At 52.6% G+C, this 18,534-nt stretch overlaps 1 protein-coding gene across 1 annotated transcript in view; it reads right to left on the bottom strand.

The window, feature by feature from the left end:
- Nucleotides 1-2,468, bottom strand: part of HSPB1 (heat shock protein family B (small) member 1) — a 9,496-nt gene extending 7,028 nt beyond the window's left edge. The window contains exon 1 of the mRNA XM_019545392.1: nucleotides 1,719-2,468. Within this exon, the coding sequence (XP_019400937.1) occupies nucleotides 1,719-2,118 (400 nt within the window). The 5' untranslated portion in view covers nucleotides 2,119-2,468. The remainder of the gene's footprint in view (nucleotides 1-1,718) is intronic.
- Between the last annotated feature and the right edge of the window lie 16,066 nt (nucleotides 2,469-18,534).

Genomic DNA, 18,534 nt, shown 5'->3' with positions numbered 1-18,534 from the left:
TCAGGGGACGGCTCTCATGGTTATTCTAGCAGATCAGTGCCCTTATATTGCTTTAAAGGAAAAGGAGCCCTCAGAAGGGAATTAATGGGCTCACTGCCCGCCAGCTCCTTGTTATCCACAGATACATTCCTGGTCACCAGGGGAGCATTTAATGAGAAAACAGGGCAACTGCTTTACAGAAAAAAAAATGTGCAGCCACTCACCTGGCTCTGGGCTTCCCAGTAAACCCTGAATGCAGGGTCAGCTTTTCACTGGGTGTACATGGATATAGCACTGTTGAAAGCAATGTTGCTATGTCTGTCTACACTGGTTGGGGATCTGGCTCAAAAAGACTGTGGTTTAAAAGATTCCCTGAACAAAGTGGGGGAGGGGACGATTCACAGGCAATCAGGCCAAGCTATAGGTCAAAGCTGTGTTGGTTTCTTTGGGTTGGGTTGAAACCTGGTCGAATTTGTTGGGGGTTTAGGTGATTCATCGATTCACAGATGCTAGGGTCGGAAGGAAACTCAACAGATCATCGAGTCCGATGATTGTACACAGGGTTTTCAGTTAGACTTTGTTTGAGGAGGGGAAACTGAGTAGGACTGGTTGAGGACTGAGGGTGGGGGGAGGTATTTTGTTACCATTCCCTCCTTCACCCACATTTCTCTGATGGGATCCAGGACTGTGAATGCGCTGATGTGGATCGGGTGGGGGAGAAAGGGTGGAAGGAATGTGATTTGTGATTCCCCCAAAGTGACAACTGCTGCATCTGGGGCAGCTCTGCCCAGCAGGCCCATTGGTGTTGGATTGCTCATCACCTGGGAGAAGCCCTGGGTTGTGGGTAAGACTTCCAGGGCCTTGGGACACAGTGCAGGCAGATGTCTGTGGCAGGGAGAATGGCTTCTGTCTTAGTCCTACCTCTGCCACACACCTACTGCATCACCTTGGGCAAGTCCCTGTTCAGCTCTGGGCCTCAGTCTCCCTCCCCTGCCCTTTGGGGGCTCTCTGGGGGCAGGAGCTGCTGTTTTAAGCTGCTAGGGCTACTTTAAAAATAATGGAATCGGATTGAATAATTGATCTGACCCCCACATCGACTCCTTCCTCCATTCCCAAGTCCAGGGGCTTTGTAGGGCTGAGGCAGGTGGGGCTCTTCCTTCTCTACCGTCTTTGGACCAAATCCCCTTAGGAGTTACATCAAGGAGGGACCTGAGCCAGCAACTCCCCCATGCTGAAAGCAGAGGGAGCAACTCACTCTGGGCTGTTATCTAGTTCAGCAAGGCAGTGAGGTCAGGAGGAGAAGGGAAGAGGAGGCAGGGGTCTGGCTGAGAAGGGAGCCAGGGGAAATGGAGGCCTCAGCCGCCAGCTTTGCAGAGGGGCAGGCACTGGAGTGATGCTATGCCAGCTTCTCTCTGGGTCTAACACTGCAAGGACACAAGACAGCCAGCACTGCCAGCATACACCCCCCACCCTGCAACTGGGCGAAATCTAGAGGCTTGGGGCCAGTGATCAGATCTGGGGATAGGATCTGGGGGTCTCTAGAGCTGACAAGATCATCATGGCACTGCTAGGTGGGAGCTGGAGCAGCCTCACAGACCTGGCCTGGGAGGGAACAGGTAGCTCATGCTGGTCGCTAAGTTACACCAGGCATAAGGTGAGGAATGGGTTCATAGAAAGGCTCCCATGGGAGGCCAATTGTGCTCCAACCCAAGACAGGAGAAGCTAAAGGCAGCACTCACCAGTGATCTCCACAATGCCGTCCTTGGTCTTCACCACCAGCTCCTCTGGGGCAAAATGGTTGACATCCAGGGTGACCTTCCAGCTCTCTGAGGTCTGCCGGATCTCCGAGATGCCACGGCTGAGCTGGCGGCTCAGGGCCTGGCTGTAGTCAATGCCGGTGGCGGTGGGCGAGGTGATGATGGGGCTGGCAGCAGCGGCGACCATGGGCGCAGCAGCCTGGCTGGGCATGAAGCGGAAGTAGCCTGGCCAGCTGGTGCCACTGGGCCACTTGTACCAGTCCTCGGGGATGTGAGGCATCCCGAAGGACTGGTCAAAGAGGCGGCTGCCCTGGTACCAGTCCCGGAAGGGGTCCCAGCTGGGGCCGCGAAGGAAGGTGAAGGGCACTCGGCGCTCCGACATGTTGCGCTTCCTGCAGGTCCCACCTCAGCAGCCCGGCAAAGCGAGCTCTGTCTGTACGGAGCAGCTGCCTCCCGCCAGCTCCTTATGAAGAGGCAGCCAGTTATTTTTAGCCAAGAATTTCAGCTCACTATTAATGGAAATTACACCAGGGCCGTGTAACTGCTGATGAACATCAGTCAGGCCTGGACTCTGCCAACTTACTCCCAGTCTGTTTGTCATCTTACAGCTGCCCTCTGTCCAAAGGAGAGGGTGGGGGGAGAGGAGACAGCTCCCCAGCCTGAGAGCAGCACCGATCAGACTGCACAATGCAAGATGGGTCAGGAGCAGGGTGGGGCGAGTCGCTCGCACCCCCTGGGTCTTGGCAGAGAATTTGCTGCTTCACTGTTGACAGAGCAAGCCCGGATGGATGTTTCTCTGCCTTGAGCTCTTTGTTCCTCTCAGAAATCTCAGGGATGCTGGGTCTGATTTGGCAGCGGGAGTAATTGGATGTGTGCCATGAGCTTTCTCAGCCCTTCCTTCAGGGAAGAATGTTACATTTTTAACAAAGAAGTCTTTTCTCCGCAGTGTTTCTCAGGGGTCTGAGTTAAATAAGGGGCTTAACAAAAGCAAAGCCCCCTAATTTTAGACTCTCAGAGCAGTAAAAGCTCTCCCTAACTCTCTTAATTCAAATTCACGGATTCTTATAGTTTTAAAACTAGAAGCAACTATCTAGTTGCCTAGTCTGACCCTTTGTCGAATATCGACCGCTCCATTTCACCAGGTGCCCCTGCACTGAGCCCCGGGCGTGTTACTTTGATGGTATTTCTAATGCCAGCAGCCAGCCATGTTTCCAGTCATTTCTTGTGCATTCCAAGTCAAACAGGCTAGAGGAGACAAATGTAAAAAGATCAAATGAGCCTGAGCTTTCTCTGTGCATCCTGCAGACACAAAGAAGGGCACAGACCTCTTTTTTTCAGATCACCTTCAAAGATTCCCACAAAATAAAGCCTTTTAAAATAGAGAAAGGTATTTTTAAAAGCATTCACTGTTGTCCTAACTTTGCTCCAACTGACAAGAAGTGTAAGGCTCCAGCTGGCTTCAGTAATAGCTGGGCCAGCGCCATGAGCCCATAAGCCACCCTTGCCCACCAGGGTAAGGAGAGGAGCGATTCTTCTCTCCCCCAGTCCCCGGTGTCACGTGGCCCAGCTCACGTTGTCCCAAATCCCAGCTTCTTAACTGTTCTCTCAGCATCTCTTGCAGCACGCTTGGCCAAACTCCCCGGTGGTGTAAGCTGATGCCGTTCCGTTGGCGCGGAGGGAGCCGTGCCAGCCGAGGCCGGCGCAGGATTTGGCCACGTGTCCCTGCCTGGAATCTTCTAGGTCCTGAGTCACAGAGGGCTGCGGCGCTGCTCATCTTCCAGCCTGCAGGCTTGGAAATCTTGGCAAGGTGAGCGGAGGTAAGCTTAGCTTGCCAGCCTGTCCTATCACATCCTCTCAGTTCACTCAGGAACTGAATGGGAAGGGTTGTCTGTCACAGCCGTGTTCAAATGACCTGCGTTTCACACAGGGCTAAGCAGCGGGTTCCCGCTATTTCCTACCCACTGCCGGGTGACCGACCCCTCTCGGAGGTGGCGCCTGGAGGGTTTTCCTGCACACGAGTCGAGGCACGTGGTGGCCCTATGAACGAGTGATCAAGGAAGCCCCCTGCCACCACCCCTCGTGCACGTAGTTCATGTGCACATACTGTCTTCTGTACCCCCTGCAGTCTAAGCCACCCCAGCCTAGGGAAGCTTTTCCTGCCATCCAGTCTCAGTCCTCTGTTAGTTACATGCCAACGCCGTTACTCTGTGTTATAAACAGCTCCTCTCTCCTGGGTCGCTACACCTTCCAGAGGGACTGTTCTCCTTTAGCTGTTCTCAGTTAGCCCTTGGCAAGCAGGCCACAGTCCCTCCAGCCTCTAATTCTTCTCTGAACCCCCTCCCAACTTTCCCTATCAGTGTTCATTAGGAGAGCTCACAGGGCAGCTGCTCAGATACCCTTACCATGTCTGGAGCACAGAGACATGAAAGGATTTGGCCTTGAGGACACTCTTGCAGCTGTCTGCCCAGACCCCAGAGGCAGCTTGGATGAGGCTCATGTTTACCCTTGAGCAATGCTAGGGAAGGTCAGTAGCTCTCTTTCTCCGGGATGAGCTTCTCCCAGCAGCTCTAGCATGGCAGGCTAGACTATGCCTGATGGCAAAGGCACAGGCTTGGGAGTCTCCAGGCTCTGCCACAGCTGACTTTGGTCAAGTCACTTTATCTTGCTGTGCCAGCTCCTCAAGGACAACAGGCCACTGGTCTCAGCTGGTGCTGCAAAACTGCTGCAGTATACATGCAATGCAAAGGCACAGCCTGTTGGCCAATGTTTAAAAAAGCAGGACTCTCCAGGGGCTGCTTGGCTTTTACCTGGCTTGGGCAGAGTCTGTGATTTCACGTTTTATATACAATCTGCAGAGGGCTCAAGGGGAACAAGTGACATGTGTGTGTTTGTGTGTCATGGTGAGAGACAGTGGTGATGCATAGGGGGTGTACATGCACCCCCTGAGAGCGCTGGTGCACCCCGTTGCCCAGCCATGCTGTCGTTTAGGCGATGGGCAGGGTGGCAGGTGGGAGCGCTGGTGCCTCCCTGCAGGCACTGGCTGATTGCTGCAGCTGCTCCCAGAAGTGGCTCCAGCCCTGGTTGGCTGGACTGGTCACAGGGGGGGCATGTGCCCCCCCCCCCCCCACTAAGGCCACACCAGTCGCCCACGGTGAGAGAAGGGCTTTGTTGAGGTACAGAGCAGCGGGCCTGCCTGCAAGTGTCCTTGCTGTGCTCCTCCCTGCTGTGTTGCAATTGGTCGGGCTGCATTTGAGCAGTGGTGGCTGTTTTCATTCAGGCTGGAAAAAAACCTTTCTCTGGCAGCTGCTCTGCTGACAGCGTGTGCCAGGGTAGGGGTTGCTGTGTTTGCAGATGGTGACATCAGAAACTGCAGGTGCTCATAACCTAGCAAGCGGGCTGAGGTCAGGCAGTGCAGAGCGAAGGGGAGGAGGGTGAGCACGAGGGTTCAGTGGGTGGCTGAGGGAAGGGTGGGTGAGTCATGAGCACGTGGCTGGGGAGTTGGATCGGCTGGTGGACAAGTGGCAGCAGAGGAGGGGGGAAGTGGGTAGATAAGGCCAGGGCAGCTTGGGCCATGGGTGGCTGGATGACTTCGCCCTCCTGAAAGCCAGGAACAACAGCGAAGCATGCTGGACCCTGACAGGACCCTTTCCTGGAGCTGAAGTGCACAGGGAAGGGTGGAGTCAGCCTTCAGGGCGGCTGTCAGGGCCCAGGGCTTGTTATACCCCACAATGGGCTGCCAGCTCTATTCCCCACCTTGCCAATGCTTTTCTGCCAGTGTGGAGCTGTGTCCACCTGAGCTGCACATGGCCTTTTCCATCAACAGCATGACGTGCCAACTGCTCCCCTTCTTCCCCAGTCTGTTGGTTTAGGCTCCACAGGCCAAGGCACCCCTGCTATCCAGTGCCCCATCTGGCAGTGAATGTCCAGTGCGCAGTTACTTGCTTTCACCCATCTTTGTGTCCTGGAGTTGATGCCCTTTCTCACATGGGAGACACTCATTCAAAGCCAGAGCCCATCTGCTGCCCTGCAGCTGCTCAACTTCCTGGGAGCCAGCGCTCAGCGCAGTGAAGGCAAGATGATTTATAATCCCAGGCCCCTTTGCAGTTTCCAGCCACTCCTTCCTTCCAACTGTGGCTCTGCGCCCTCTCTGCCCATGCTGCCCCAGCCCCTCCTTCCCTCTGCTTCCCACAGATTTGGCCCTGAAAGCCTCCTAGTCACCTGAGCCAGCAGCACAGGTCTGAGCTGGCCTACCAGCCCAGCTGTCCTTGCAGCTGGCACCTGTGGCCTCTTTATGGGCACCCCCACAGACTCTTTTATGATGGGCTGGGGTAACCACCTTGCGCTTTGTCTTGGGTCTCTGAGGAGCCCTTCAGTCGGGCTCTGCAGGGTGTGTTGAGGCACAGCTGCATTAGACTTGCTACCATCCAGCCTGTGAAGGTGCCTGTGGGCAAGGTGGAGACATTAATGGTTCACAAGCTACGGGGGAGAGGCTGAGTGCCCCCATGACCTGCTCTGTAGTCAGCTGCCAGGGGGGATGCTGTAGTCATCCCCCCTTGCATCTGCGGAGGCCTCCTCTGGAGCAGCCCCTTTGGTGCCAGCTCACAGTCAATCTGGGGGGCATGTCCAGTCCCAGGTACAGACTGGGGCATGAAGCCAATGGGTGTGGACAGACAAGGTCCTCCCCAACCCTGCTGCTGCTGCCAGACAGGCTCCTGCAGTGTGTGCAGGGGTCTGAGTCCCCACAACTTTTAGGCCAAGGCAAGGCAAGGGACCATTCTGGCTGGGCACCGAGGATGCAGGCTGCTGCACTGGCTGGGGGCAGAGCCTGGAGAAGCCAACCAACGGGGCTGTGGGTCCTGTGAGCTGACCCCTTTGTGGGGGTGGCTGAGGCAGGCCAGCAGAGCGATGGAAGAGAGCAGTTTTGTGGCTTTGCAGCTCCCCCACCATCCTCACCCTGCAAGAGCAGAGGGTACCCACACAGCACCCTCAGTGGCCACCCCCGCATGGGCCAGTCTGAGCCCAGCCACCTGGAGCCATAGTTACAGACTTATTAGCAGCCACGGCATGTGGGTAGCTGTCTGCTCACAGCTAGCTCTGGGCTGCGGTAGTGGGGGCATGAGGGCAAGGCCAGAGCCTGTTTGGGGTGGCTGGCAGCCCTGCAAGGTGACAGCGAGGGCACGGCTAGGTCCCTTGTTGCTGTCTGGGCACTGCCAGGGCTGGAGGTGGGGCTGCAGGGGGGGAAGCTAATATTGCTTTTTGCCTCAATCACAGGAGACTGACAGGGCCCATCTGCGGCGCCGCACGCTGCTCTTACAGCTGCAGTGATAATAGAGCGTGATGAGGAGGCTGGCCGTGGCGGGGGGAGGGTACTGGTCCTGGGAATGGGCCAGCGCCTTCCCGCTCCCTCGCCTCCAGGCGGGGGAGTCTGTTCCCGAGACACCGTGCCGCCTGCCGCTGCGCAGGAGCCTTCCAGCTGCTGCCAGCCAAGCCCTGACATCCTGCAGCCCAGCTTCCCCTGCTGGCGAGGTGCCGGCACACACCCGGCTGCTTCCCACCAGCCCCGGGGACCTGCTGCTCCATCCCCTGGCTGCTGGGCCAGGTCCCTTCTCAGCCTCAGTGCTGCGGGGCGTAGAGTCTGGTGGGGGGAGCACGTGTGATCAGTCTCCCCTTCATGGTACCTCCGCAGCACAAGTCCAACCCTTGGAAACATCCTGTCTCATGGGCAGCCCAGAGATCTGTCTCATGGCTTCCCCCAGGCAAGAGGTGAAGGAGGCAGTGACTCAACTAGAGGATGCAGAGGTTTTCTTCCAATGGTGGCCCTGGGTCCCCCCGTCCGTCGCTGTTCCACTGCATGGGTGTCAGGCATCAAGGGCTAGCTGGGGACCTAGGCCAGCCCCCCTGAAGTGACCTGGGTTTCTTCTAATAGGGTTTTATTTCGGTTCTTTTTTGAGGCCCTCTCATGGTTTTGGAGGGAATGGGTGACCAAGAGCCAAGGCTTGAGGTGTTTCCTTGGGTTTGTGCCCATGGGCACTGGAGCAAGGCTCAGAGAGAGCTCAGCGGACCGTAGTGCCAGCCGCTGTACTGGTGGGGCCCAGCCTGCTGCTCTAGTTGCTCTGTCTCAGGCATGATCTATTCCCCCCACACCATGGGGATGGGCACCAGTTCTGTGGGCTGGGATTGCGGCTTTACCCCAGGACCTGGCACCGTGCTGTCACCGCTTCTCTACACCGAAACCTTCCAACAGGAGAGGACTTTGAGCAGGCCTGGGCAACTGCAGCTTCTGTGATGCCCCTGGGAGCCCAAAGCTGCTCTGCCTTAGACCCAGTGGCGATGCATAGGGGGTGCACGGGGATGCACGTGCACCCCCTGAGAGTGCGGTGGTCCCCCCCGGTAGAACGCGTTCCTTGCTTAGGTGACGGGCGGGGGGGAAGGCTTCCTGGTCAGCAAGATTGGCTGTGGGGGGGATCCCCCTGGTCACTAGGGGGGCATGAGCCCCCCTGACTAAGGTGGCACCAGCTGCCCCGTGTCACTCTGGATTAGCTCCTGGCACAAGCAGTGTGTGGCAGTCGAGACAGTGAGTGTGTGTAGCAGCCCAAGAAGCAAACTGATTACCTTGTCTCATAGCATCATAGAATCATAGACAAGGAGGGTTGAAGGGACCTCTGGAGGTCACATCTACTCCAACCCCCTGGCTCAAAGCAGGACCAGCCCCAACTGCATCATCCCAGCCAAGGCTTTGTCTCCCTCCTTCGTGTCTGCGTTGGCTCATGGCAAGCTTCTCTGCCGCATATCAAGCCCAGCTCATGTCCCCAGTAGCAAAGCAAGCTGGATCAGCAGCAGCTCAGGGACAGAGGTGAGAAAAATCCCTCAGAAAAGCCTCAGAAAAGTACAGATGAAACAATCTGTACTCCACCAGCTGGCAGGCAGGAGACCACTTCACCAGCCCTGGCTGCCACAGAGGGGTGCCTTGACTGGCGCTGGCAGCAGCAACACAATGGGGCCTGGACCACCCTTGTGCTCCTGGGGGCACATGGGTAAACCTTATGGGGTACTGGGCTCTGGGAAGCTGGTCCTACTTCCACTTTCCCAGCCAGATGATGAGGGTCCCTTGCACCATGACTTTAATTTCACCACATAGATTTCATAGATTTCTAGGGTCGGAAGGGACTTGGCTGGTCATTGGGACCGACCCCCTGCTCCAGGCAGGAAAGAGCTCTGGGGTTAAGTAACCCCAACCAGATGCCTGTCTAATCTCTTCTTGAACACCTCCGTGGTAGGGGAAAGCACCACCTCCCTTGGAAGCCCATTCCATATTTTGGCAACCCTCACCATAAAGAATTTCTTCATTATGTCCAATCTAAATCTATTCCCCTTTAGTATGTGGCCATTATTTCTGGGAACCCTGAAGGGCACCGTGGTAAACAGAGTATCCCCTATTCCCTGATGACTCCCCGCCCCCATGAGTTTGTAGGCAGCCACAAAATCACCTCTCAGCCTCCTCTTGTGTAGGCTGGAGAGATTCAGGTCCCTCAGTCTGTCTTCACAGGGACTTACCTGCAGGCCCTCAACCATATGAGTAGCCCTCCTCTGAACCCTCTCAAGGTTATCCACATCCCTCTTGAAGTGCGGCGCCCAAAACTGGACGCAGTACGCCTTCTGTGGCCTCACCAATGCCGCACATGGTTTGTGATCCAGTTGCACAAGCACTTGCAAATGACTATGTCCAAACCAGATGCTTTTATCAGGCCTCTCCCCATACTGCTGCGAAGGTGTGAGCATCTAGCAGCACTCTCCAAATTAGGGCTGTAGCATGCTGTGTGCTATACAAACGCAGGCAGAGACAGCCAATGCCCCAAAGAGTTTCCAGTCTGAAGAGACAAAGTGGGAGGCCAGACAATGGCAAAAAGAGGAAGAGAGTGCCCCTGCTGGGCTCACAGGTGTGTGCCCTTGTCTTTGGACCATGCCACTTCCCTGAAGTTCATCCCAAGCGGCTGTTCCTGGAAGTGGGCTCTGCCTGCGGTTGTTACCATGAAGTGTTAAACCTGACCAGCTTGCTGGCCTGACAGCTCAGTAGACTGAATTTGCTGATCAGATACAGCCTGCTCTGGGCAGGAGAGGTGGTCTTCATGCCACTCTATTAGTGTGGCCCACCTCTCTCCTGGAAGGACCAGTGATACCTCCTCCCCAAGGTCTAGCCAGCCTTTGGCTTGTCTTCTGCGGCAGTTAGCATGGGGTCAGCCTGCGCTAGTGGTGCCGGTGGTTATCATGATGTGAACACTTGCCCGCTTTGTTGCTCAGCTGGAAGGCAGAATGGCCTTGTTTGACCATCTGCAGGACACTGGGCCTCTGCAAGGGATTCCTGAATCAAACACTTGACTCTGAGCTATGGCATGTCCTTTAGAAAAAGACAGACTGTTGGAGAACTTACCGCAGCCTGAGGCCTACCAACCCAGCTCCCCAGACCACTGAACAGCTCTCAGCATCTGGGAATAACTCTCACTGCACATTGGGATGCATTGCAATGCTTTTCTCCCTCTTCTCTTCTTTTTTGGTCTCATTCCATCTTTGTATTCATCATTTGAGCTCCTTTCCCATTAGTGTCTTTCTGTGGCCCCATCCCCTCCCCATGTTTTCTATGACAAACAAGCAAATCAAACTGCCAGCTCCCAAAGTCAAAAGTGCCGGCTGATTTCATGCAGGTTGCAGTGCTGTGCTGACTGGCAACACATTTCTTATCTCCCTTCTAGAACTGGGAGCTCATCAGTGGCATCCAAAGCACTTAGGGTGAAGAGGATGGTAGGCTGGGCTGCGTAGACTGAGCCTGAGCTGAAGTAAGTTGCAGCAACAGCAAGCCCTGCTGGCAAAGCCCCGGGCGTTTGCAGAGAGTAGCAGCTCTAGTGCTAAGTCGTAATTACTAACTCCCTGCCACCCTCACCTCTGCCACCCTTTGCTGATGGCCACACCCGTGGCATTTTCCCCCAGTTGATAGTGTATATCTAGACCTATTGTCAGGGGATCTGCTCTTGTAGTAGCAAACATTGCCATGGAAACAGCAACACTGGAAAAAAGCAGCTGAAGGGAGTCAGGAAAGAAGGAGAAAAAGCCTGATCCTGCTGGGAGCTGAGCACCCACAGTGCTTGCTGTGGAAAACTCTATCTTAATGGAGAGAGATTAGACAGAGATTAACTGGAGAGAGAGAAAGAGAGACTGAGATGTGAAGACTGAAAGAAAAACAGTGGTAGGTAGGTAGGTAGATAGACAGACAGATAGACAGATAGATAGATAGATAATCAGTTCATATTGTGTATCCTTTGCACAACACACAAATGAACTTTCCAAGAACAGACCACTTGGTGTCCAATGAGTCCTTTACAATATATACTGTGTATTTTATTGTAATTGAACCAGCTCACTGAATCTACAGCTGTACTCACGATCCAGAAAAAAAAGAGAGCGCGAGAGACAGATTGAGAGAGAGGGAGGAAAATACTGAAGTATTTCTACAGAGTATTTGTTCCAGTTAGCTCCCTCCGGTGAGCAGGAGACAAGAGACTGTAAAAGAACTCGAGGAAGACTGGACATTTTCCCTGATGCACCGTCTTTGTCCATTGTGTTGCTGCTGTTGGGTTTCTTCGACAAAGCAGAAGACCGCAAGGCTGGGGAGCATATTGTGCGCCACTGGGGAGGAGGTCCCGGCTGCTGTTGTAATACCTGATTTTCACCCTGGTGTGCTTGTCATGAGGCTGCCTGATCAAAGCAGGGTAGTAGAAGGAGGAGATGAGGGGAGAGTGTGTGTTTGTGCACACACACGTGTGTGTGTATGTCTGAATACGTCTCTGTGTGAATGTGCTGGATGTGCAAAGGGGTGTGTTCGTGTGTGTGTGCTAATGGGAGGAGGTTTCTTTATTGGTGTATTGTCCCTTTTAGGGAACACAAGCAGAAATAAACCTTACCTGCAGGAAGTAAGTTGGCCAAACATAACATATGAAAGCATTTTTAAAAGCACTTTCTTTTCTTGATGTTTGTGCGGAAGCCTAACCATTGGCTTAACTGTTCTGGGAATGAGATTGTTTATCATGACAAAGGTTGCTTCCCTCCTCTGGGAATGTCACAAATACACATTGAGACACGGTGCTATATCCAGCCTTGTCAGGCAGCGTGTTCACCCAAGGACAAGGGAAGCACACCACCCAGAAAGAGCTATAGAGATGCCGATGGAGTCCAGCAGACCTGTGAGAAGGGTTGACAGGATGAAAAGAGGCCACTTTTTCAGCTCACACAGACCACATACCTGGTCAATGTTAAAGGCCCATCCTGGTAGAAATGACTGGCAAGCTGCACTTGTGACTGCTAATGGATGTCATGGGCTGTGAACATGGCTGGGCATAACTCAGATACCTCTTTTGACATGGTATGATCATTTCTTCTAGAGAGGAAGCAACATTGCCTTTGTTAGGCTGTGGAACAGTCTCCCACGAGAACTCCTAGAAGCCCATTGCCTGGGAGGTTTGACTGGGGCAAGAGCATCATTGCCAGGGAGGTTTGACTGGGGCAAGAGCATCAGCCAATAGTCTGGAAAAAACTGGCAAGGAGGGTAGTTCTGTCCCTACTTTTGAAGGCTGTGTCTGCCACATTGTGTGGTGGAGATTAAAGAGAAGGTCTGGAGGAAGGATCTCAGAGGGCTCCCACTCAGGCACAAACAGGGGCATGAAATGCAAAGGGTAAATTCTTGAGATTTCCCAGAGCTTGAGGACACGATCTCCCAGTCATTTTCACTGTGGTGTACTCTCAAGGCTAGGACAGGATGTGTTTTATTCTTAGTTTTGAGTGTTGGGACATGAAGCCAAACAAAAAAGCTGTAAGATTAGGTAATCCCTCACAGGTATTTTACCCCTCGCAGCCTGGCTGAGGAAGGACTGTCCCCCTGGCTGCTGGCCATGTACAGTACCATCACCCTCACCAGGGAAAAGCATGCCCTTCCTCCACTGAGAGGGGGAAGTCCAAGAGTGATGTTCAAAGAAGCCATGTCTGGGCCTGATCCACAGTTCAATGGAGTCTTAATTCCAATGGGCCTATAATTGCAGGGGGAAACCTACTCTGCTGTTTTGAAAAACATAAGAACTGCCCTTAACTGGGTCAGACCATAGGGCTGTCTTGCCCAGTGCCCTCTGTCACAGTGGCAGAGAGGGGATGCTGAAAGGGAGAGTGAACTGGGTCTGACCAGGGTTTGTCCCACAGTTCCTCTCTCACTTGCAGCCTCCAGCATTTAAGGTCTAGGAAGTTCTGATTCAGAGGCTGCATCCCGCGCCCAGGCACACTAGCTACTGGTGCCCCTTTCCTCCAAGAATGTGTCCAGTCTGTTTTTGAACCTGGCTAGACTGTCTGCGTCCACAGCTGGTGGCAAAGGCTTGTTACACCCCCTACAGATGGGGGTGTCCGATGTCTTCAGAGCACTGGCCTGCTCCACAGGTCATTCACTGGTTTGCTTCATTCAGTGATGGTTTACAGAGCCAGTCTGTTATGTTCATCCATCCCTCGGTCCTGCAGCCTGCCAGTCTCGCACAGGATACCTCTTCTACTGCCACAGTAGAAGACAAATAGCTGGCTTGCCCTCTTCCGAGCTGGCTGAAACTAGACATGTTTGCAATGGCTTTCACTTCAAACTTGTCTGTGATGGTAACAATTGGCATGAGGAAAACTTCATGGATGGACATGCACAGGGAAGCCATTTTACTGCTGGTGGGTGAAACGTTAGGGCAGATTCTCAGTGGGTGGAAATGGGTGCGGCCATTCAGATTACAATAGAGTTGCCCCTGTTTACACCACCTGAGGTTCTGGTCCACAGAACCATCCCTATAAAAATAAGGAGAAGTCACAGTCATTTCATCCTGCACAGTCTAATCCACGCATGTTTGGAAGAGGTTAGCTTGAGTAGTCAGCAGCAGAGGGAGCAAAGCAATTTGATGGCCTGCATTTATAGGGCATGGTTTGTTTATTAGAAATGGACATGTCCTAAGAAACCTCATCAAAGCTTCAGCTACTTATCTTTTCTTTCCAGTTGCACCTACCAAGGGGCTTAGTGCTGAGGGCCAGCAGATAACAAACCACGGTGTAGACAACTGGCCCTGGGACAGTCTAAGACTCTTTGGTTAACAAATTGCTTGGTTGCTCAGTGACCATTTAGTTTTCCCTTCATGAAGCTGTATTTTTAATACATTGTAGAGAAGGGTAGACTACCCTCTGGCTTTGATCAACCCAGTTTTGGTTTTTTGGGGGAGGGGGGATGTAGGGGTTGAAATATGAATCAAGAACCAGCATTTTGCAATAATTTTTTTTTAAATTGCTTTAGGCAAAACAAAGATCAAAATACCTCCGACTTCAGGTGCTCAAAATCTAGCTATGTTTCATGGCTAGGCTTTTAGCAAGTCTTTTATAGTGTGTCATGCAGATATTTGTGTGTGTGCCCAAGTGTTAGAGAGGGATTTATTAACTCTTTTCATGTACACATGGCAGGACTATGGAACCATTTGGAAGAATGTCACGGGGAATAAAGCTAAGGGCTGAGGTTTTGCAAAGCAGACTAAGGAGCTGCAATGTGCAGCAGATTTAATTAGCAAAAAATCTTGTCTCCAGGACTTCAGTAGGTCTCTATAGTTTGCTTTGAAAGTCTCATCCTGGAAGCTAAGTGTTCACTACGCCCTACTTTTTATCATTATGCCTGCATCAGGAACAGTCTGTGTGGTGTCACGAGACTTTTCAGCCACTTTCTGATGCCCAAGGAGAAGCTGCTGTAGCATGACCTTGATCAGAAGTTCTTTCAGGCATGGGGAAGCACAGACTCAAGGGTAACAGCTTTATATTGCTGCAGTCCAGCAGCGACCTAGATCAGGTATCCATCTAGGATAGATTTCCCTCAAAACCACCCACACACCAGTCAAGCATCTTAGCTTGATGAGAGAACCCTACAGAAATAACAGATGACTCTTTGCATGGGGCCCCAGAGCATCAGGGCATGTTACAAAAGGGTGTGTGTCATCCTGACAGCCGCTTAGCACCACGGAGGCTCGGACAGGAATGGTGCAGATTACCATCATATATCAGACAGCTGTGTAATGCCCCAGGCCGGCTGCTGCTACTGCCTCACCTAAGGGTGCTTTATGCCAGAATGTATGGGTATAATTATGTCACAGCCTGCATCTGGTGACTGGCTTGACAAAAGCACTGCATCCTGGAAGTCACCCAAACTGCTGCTAAAGCTTCAGAGTCAGATGTCACCAGTGCTTGAACGATGCCTGGAATCGGCGTCTCCTAAGCAGGCTGCACACAGTGACTAGTTTACAACTGAGCAACAGACTGTTCAGGTCTGGCAGCATCACTTTACCCCAGCAAAGGACCACTGCAGACTGCTCCTTACACTGGGCTGTCCAGACATTTCAAACTAATATGGTGGGACAAGCCAAGCTTGTGGGAAATAACATCATTTCTCCTCCTTACCTGTTAAGCCCATTTCTAATTACTTGTCTTTCTGGGCAATTGGTTTAGCTCCTCTCCAGCTCAATACCACCAGACTGGAATAATAATGAGCTCATTCCCCCCCCCTCCCCTCCCCTCCCCTTGTGCTGCACACAGCAGTAATGGGAAGCCAGGATTTTGCAAGGGTTAGCACCAGGGAGCAAGGACCCAGGACCTTATCTAGGGAAGAGTGGTTAACTGAGGAGTACGTTTCCTGCATTTGGCCTGAAACTAAATGCCGAATTCAGACTGTGCTGAGGGGAGGGGGATGAGCCCAGCTCTGAGGCACGCAGCCTTCAGGAGTCATTCTGACTTCATGAAAGCAGATGCCACTCCCAGCGTTTCTTCTAGAAGTCCACCGAACAGACTCTTCAGGAGCACAGCCAGTATGTGGTGAGTATGGACTGACGTGGGGTGGAGCGACTGTGGACTGGGTGAGCAAATCCTCTATCCCTGTCTAGTGAGCCTCTGCCCATCTGAGTGGTCTATACCCAGCCACAACGTATGTCCAGAAGGCAGCCTCCCTTTATCTGAACCATTCGTTTCAGTGACTGTAGTTCACTTATCGCTTGCATTTCAATCCTTTGCCTCTCCGCACACTCAGAAACATTCACAATTTTGGCAAGAAAATAGTCTTACAGATGAAGCAAAAGCCTACAGGGCAGCTTACATTCTAGTACAGTGGGCCAAATTCTACCCTTTGTAACCTGAGAGACTCTGCTAACTTGTGAATCAGGCCAAGATGATGTTTCTCTGCCAGCAGATTTTGAAATGCTTAAGCAAACATCTTTGCTTGATGGATAAGACCTTGTCACAATGGAAAGTTGAGGTGAGGTAGCTGTGACTATGACGTGATAGCAGCACCTAGAGGGCTCTGACCATCACGTGACTTTCTACTGCTTGACCAAGACTCCCACTCTGCAAAATGCAGCATGGAGCAGCTCCAAGACCTCCAGCTCATCACACCACAGCCACTAAACTACAGAGGTCACTGAACTACTGACCTGAGCTGGAATCAAAGAGGCAACTGGCTCTCACCAATCCCCTGAGCTGGCCGAGCAGGCTGGAAATCAACACTGAAAGCAAATGACAAAACCCAAGCTTTTATTTGTGGGCAATGGCTTAATCCCCCTAGCTGCTTCCTCTGCCATGGGAGGCTCATCTGCATCATCTTTTCAGTGAGGCAGAAAACGTGTGGCTTATGCAGATTAAACTAAAACAACAACCAGGCACTGTCATGTGGGGGAGTGAGGAGCTCTGAGAAGCAGTCTCAGAGCTCCTGTCTGCCACCTGCTGAACCATTTGTTAAAGACCACGGAGATAAAGCTTTTGCCCCTACCCCAGCCCCTCTTCCTCACTGCCTTCTATTGCACGTAGAGGCTCCTCCATGGGGTGTCCTCCCTAAGCCTTTTAAAATTCAAGACATCATCCAGACATCATGTCATCCTGCTGCAGCTGCTCCTTGATTGGCTAGTACAATTATTTTCAGCAGCAGCAGCTTTATCAGCAAGAGTCTTCAGTGTTGAGTTCACTTTGCAGAATGAAAATCAAGCAGGGATGTATCCAAACAGGGGCCCTGGGCAGAAAGCCTAGTCAGAATGGCACAAAGTTTCTGCTTCAGGCCTCAGCTGGGGTTGAAGGCCTAAATGCCAAGCGGAAAGTTTGGACTGGACAGCTTTGAAATCTCTCCGGAAATTCTGGTGCTACATGGTGGAAATCTCATGGAGTCTGCTGGTTCCTCAATGGTCTGAAATCAAAACTGGTTTCCCTTCCCACTTCAGACCCAATCTGGGACAAGGGCTGGGTAGAGACTTCAGACCTGGAATTCAAATTCTGGCTCCATTTGCTCCCTGGATTGAAAGGGATTGAGAGCTGAGGGCCTGGTTTGGGACCAGGCTTGTATGCTGAGCCAGGAGCTGGGGGACTGCAGTAGAGTGAGCTGCTAGGGAACAGAAAAGCATGTCTAAAGAGTGGCCTGTGCTCTTAAGAAGAAATACTGAAGAAATACTACAGAGACTGCAAGGGCTGCCTAACAATGCTGGGCACAGCTAGCTCCAGTTGAGCCCAAAGCCTGTAGCTTGCTCTGTCTTACAGGGGGCCATCCCTGCCCTGAGAGGTACCAGGTGGTAGAAGGCTGCATGTTTTGTGCTGCCTCGTTGGGACAGGTTTTCATGGAGGTGCTCAGGTCTAGCTTCCCTTTCAATGACTGAGGGCGTTGGCACTGGCTAGCCCTGTCTTGGCAGCCAGTGCCGGCTTGATGGGGAACCAGTTACACCTCAGTTATCTGATAACCAGGTTCTAATCTAGACCTTCTCCACTTCTATTTCCTAGGCTCTTCCTAGGCTCCACACTACAAGAAGCACAGCCACATCTTCTAGAATAATTTATAAACATGGTTTCCCTGGCATTATCACCTGGGTCTAACTGGGTTTTGAGAACCAAATCCTAGGCTAGATAGGAACTAGCCATGGAACTGGTTTTAATCTGGTCGGGCCTGTTCCACACTAGCTATGAAAACCAGGGGAGCATCTTTCTGGCCAAAGAATTCATAACTTGTGCTGCTGCTTTCTTTTAAGCACTTCCCCCTCCTTCCCTTCAGTGGCCTCATCCTAGTGAGCACACACAATGGCATACACATTGAAGCATGCAGGTACTCCATGTAGCCTGTATTAGGGTCTGTACCTTAGAAGCCCCTGGTGTGTTAGGTGATCTAAACTAGAGTGCATGGGCAAGCAGAGCAGTCACTTGCAAAGCACAACGTCCTTCCTTGAGCAGTGCTCTGCACACACACACTGGGGCTGCTGGGCAGAGGGAAGCACTGCATTTGAGGAAACTGAGCACTAAATTGCCATTTAGGCTCCCCTCCTGGCACTACCACTGGTCTCCTGGGTGATCTTGGGCAAGTCACTGCTCTACTCTGTGTCTCAGTTTCATAGTTTCATAGTTGGTAGGGTCGGAAAGGACGTGAGCACATCATCAAGTCCAACCCCCTGCCTTGGCAGGAAAAAGTACTGGGGTCAAATGACCCCAGCAAGGTTTTTGTCTAGCCTTGTCTTCAAGACCCCCAGGGTAGGAGCCAGCGCCACTTTGCTTGGAAGTTGGTCCCAGATCCTAGCCGCCCTGACCGTGAAGTAGCGCCTCCTGATGTCTAATCTGAATCTACCCTCTGCCAGCTTGTGACTGTTATTCCTGATCACTCTTGGTGGCGCTCAGGGGAACAGGGCCTCCCCCAGTGCCTGCTGGTCCCCCCTGACTAGTTTGTAACAGGCCACTAGATCCCCCTCAG

Source organism: Crocodylus porosus, unplaced genomic scaffold (genome assembly GCF_001723895.1).
Source record: "Crocodylus porosus isolate Cpor-Errol unplaced genomic scaffold, CroPor_comp1, whole genome shotgun sequence".
Lineage (NCBI taxonomy): Eukaryota > Metazoa > Chordata > Crocodylia > Crocodylidae > Crocodylus > Crocodylus porosus.
Note: the sequence above shows the minus strand (reverse complement) of the source record. Positions and strands in the feature narration are given on the sequence as shown.